The sequence below is a fragment of the Mizuhopecten yessoensis genome, unplaced genomic scaffold (assembly GCF_002113885.1).
Source record: "Mizuhopecten yessoensis strain PY_sf001 unplaced genomic scaffold, ASM211388v2 scaffold2751, whole genome shotgun sequence".
NCBI lineage: Eukaryota > Metazoa > Mollusca > Bivalvia > Pectinida > Pectinidae > Mizuhopecten > Mizuhopecten yessoensis.
Window position 1 is genome coordinate 300,232 of NW_018404701.1, and position 3,009 is coordinate 303,240.

Below are 3,009 nucleotides of genomic sequence, written 5' to 3' on the forward strand. Positions count from 1 at the left end.
TACAGACAAACCTGTCTCAGAGACCACCTGTCTGTAACTACAGACAAACCTGTCTTAGGTACCACCAGTCTATAACTACAGTCAAATCTGTCTTAGGTACCACCAGTCTATAACTACAGTCAAATCTGTCTTAGAGACAACCTGTCTATAACTACAGTCAAATCTGTCTTAGGTACCACCAGTCTATAACTATAGTAAAACCTGTCTTAGAGACCAACTCTCTGTAATTACAGTCAAACCTACCCCAGGCCCCCTATCTATAACTACAGTTAAGCCTTCCTTACAGACCACATGTTCATGACTACAAACAAACCTGTCTTAGATAATCACCTGTCTATAACTGCAGTCAAGCCTGCTTTAGAGACCACCTGTTTATAACTACAGTCAACCCTGCCTGAGAGACCATCTATCTCTAACTACAAACAACCGTGTCTTAGAGACAACCTGTCTATAACTACAGTCAACCCTTCCTTAGAGACCACCTGTTTATAACTACAGTTAAACCTGCCTTACAGATCACCTGTCTGTAACTACAGTCAAACCTGTCTCAGAGACCATATGTCTGTTACTACAATCAAACATGCCTCAGAGACCATCTGTCTGTAAATACAGACAAACCTGTCTCAGAGACCACCTGTCTGTAACTACAGACAAACCTGTCTTAGGTACCACCAGTCTATAACTACAGTCAAATCTGTCTTAGGTACCACCAGTCTATAACTACAGTCAAATCTGTCTTAGAGACAACCTGTCTATAACTACAGTCAAATCTGTCTTAGGTACCACCAGTCTATAACTATAGTAAAACCTGTCTTAGAGACCAACTCTCTGTAATTACAGTCAAACCTACCCCAGGCCCCCTATCTATAACTACAGTTAAGCCTTCCTTACAGACCACATGTTCATGACTACAAACAAACCTGTCTTAGAGACCACCTGTCTATAACTACAGTCAGACATGTCTTAGAAACCACCTGTTTTTAACTACAGTCAAACCTTCCTGAGAGACCATATATCTCTAACTACAAACAACCCTGTCTTAGATAATCACCTGTCTATAACTGCAGTCAAACCTGCGTTAGAGATCACCTGTCTATAGCTGCAGTCAAGCCTGCTTTAGAGACCACCTGTTTATAACTACAGTCAACCCTGCCTGAGAGACCATCTATCTCTAACTACAAACAACCGTGTCTTAGAGACAACCTGTCTATAACTACAGTCAACCCTTCCTTAGAGACCACCTGTTTATAACTACAGTTAAACCTGCCTTACAGATCACCTGTCTGTAACTACAGTCAAACCTGTCTCAGAGACCATATGACTGTTACTACAATCAAACATGCCTCAGAGACCATCTGTCTATAAATACAGACAAACATGCCTCAGACACCACCTGTCTATAACTACCGACAAACCTGCCTCAGAGACCACCTGTCTGTAACTATAGACAAAATTGTCTCAGAGGCCACCTGTCTGTAACTACCGACAAACCTGTCTCAGAGACCACCCGTCTATAACTACCGACAAACCTGCCTCAGAGACCACCTGTCTGTAACAACAGACAAACCTGTCTCAGAGCCCACCTGTCTATAACTACAGTCAACCCTTCCTCAGAGACCACCTGTTTATAACTACAGTCAACCCTGCCTGAGAGACCATCTATCTCTAATTACAAACAACCGTGTCTTAGAGACAACATGTCTATAACTACAGTCAACCCTGCCTGAGAGACCAGCTATCTCTAACTACAAACAACCCTGTCTTAGAGCCAACCTGTCTATAACTACAGTCAACCCTTCCTTAGAGACCACCTGTTTATAACTACAGTCAACCCTGCCTGAGAGACCAGCTATCTCTAACTACAAACAACCGTGTCTTAGAGACAACATGTCTATAACTACAGTCAACCCTTCCTTAGAGACCACGTGTTTATAACTACAGTTAAACCTGCCTTACAGCTATAGACAAAATTGTCTCAGAGACCACCTGTCTATAACTACAGTCAAACCTGTCTCAGAAATCATATGTCTGTTACTACAATCAAACATGCCTCACAGACCATCTGTCTATAAATACAGACAAACCTGCCTTTATCTCTTGTCTTTAACTACAGTCAAACCTGCAACAGAGACCACCTGTCTTTAATCCCTGTCTGTCTTAAACTGCAATCAAACCAGCATACGAAAACTTAAGACTGGTGAGATCACCCGCCTAAAGCTACCGCTAGTCCATAATCTAATCAAATTTATTTACAGACAATTCGCAAATAGCTTCCAGTATATAATCACCCGAATGCTATTAAATTTGTCTATCATGATAATTTCCCAATGTAGCCTATCAATTGTTTCCTGCTCCTTTTGCTGTCTCCACAGAAATAGTTGAATGAATTTATGTATATAGGTATCTATGATATCGGCCACTCACCTTTATATCCTTAGCAGTAGAATCCGGCAGGAGAGAGGCCCCCTGTAATCGGGTGCATAGCTCATCTGTCCATATTATATTCTTAATTAGAAACTTTCGATGTGTCTGGAGAATTTCCTTGTGCTTGCTATTCATCATGAAGAAGTATAGTGTCAGTTTTCCATTAGAGTCTATAGATTTTAAACAGTACACTCGCTCAATACCTTCACTCAGTTATGTCCGGATCCGCCGTCCGTGTCGATACTTAGTGTATACCATACCAACAGAAGCCGACGGCCAAGTGCGAGTATAAGCATATGGGTATATTATATATATGCGTGTGTAGTTGAAAGTATTTGAACAGGATTTGTAAATCATAAATACTCTTAACACTTATGTCATCACATCGTTGTTCACTATATTTAATCTCATGCTCTATTGACCGCCTTGATCACACATAGAGTATTAACATCGACCAAACATTAAACATTATTTAAATTTAAAATATGTGAACGGGTCGACACAGTCGTTATGGCTAGATAGTACACCTTACAAATCTATCTGACGATCAGTGTAAAGAGTTTATCAGGAGACAAACCCGTACCT

General features: G+C 40.8%; 1 protein-coding gene across 1 annotated transcript in view; it reads right to left on the reverse strand.

Annotated features, from left to right (window-relative positions):
- LOC110446522 (golgin subfamily A member 4-like) overlaps positions 1 to 2,692 on the reverse strand; it is a 24,974-nt gene extending 22,282 nt beyond the window's left edge. Inside the window, exon 1 of the mRNA XM_021491715.1 lies at positions 2,425 to 2,692. Within this exon, the coding sequence (XP_021347390.1) occupies positions 2,425 to 2,562 (138 nt within the window). The 5' untranslated portion in view covers positions 2,563 to 2,692. The remainder of the gene's footprint in view (positions 1 to 2,424) is intronic.
- Between the last annotated feature and the right edge of the window lie 317 nt (positions 2,693 to 3,009).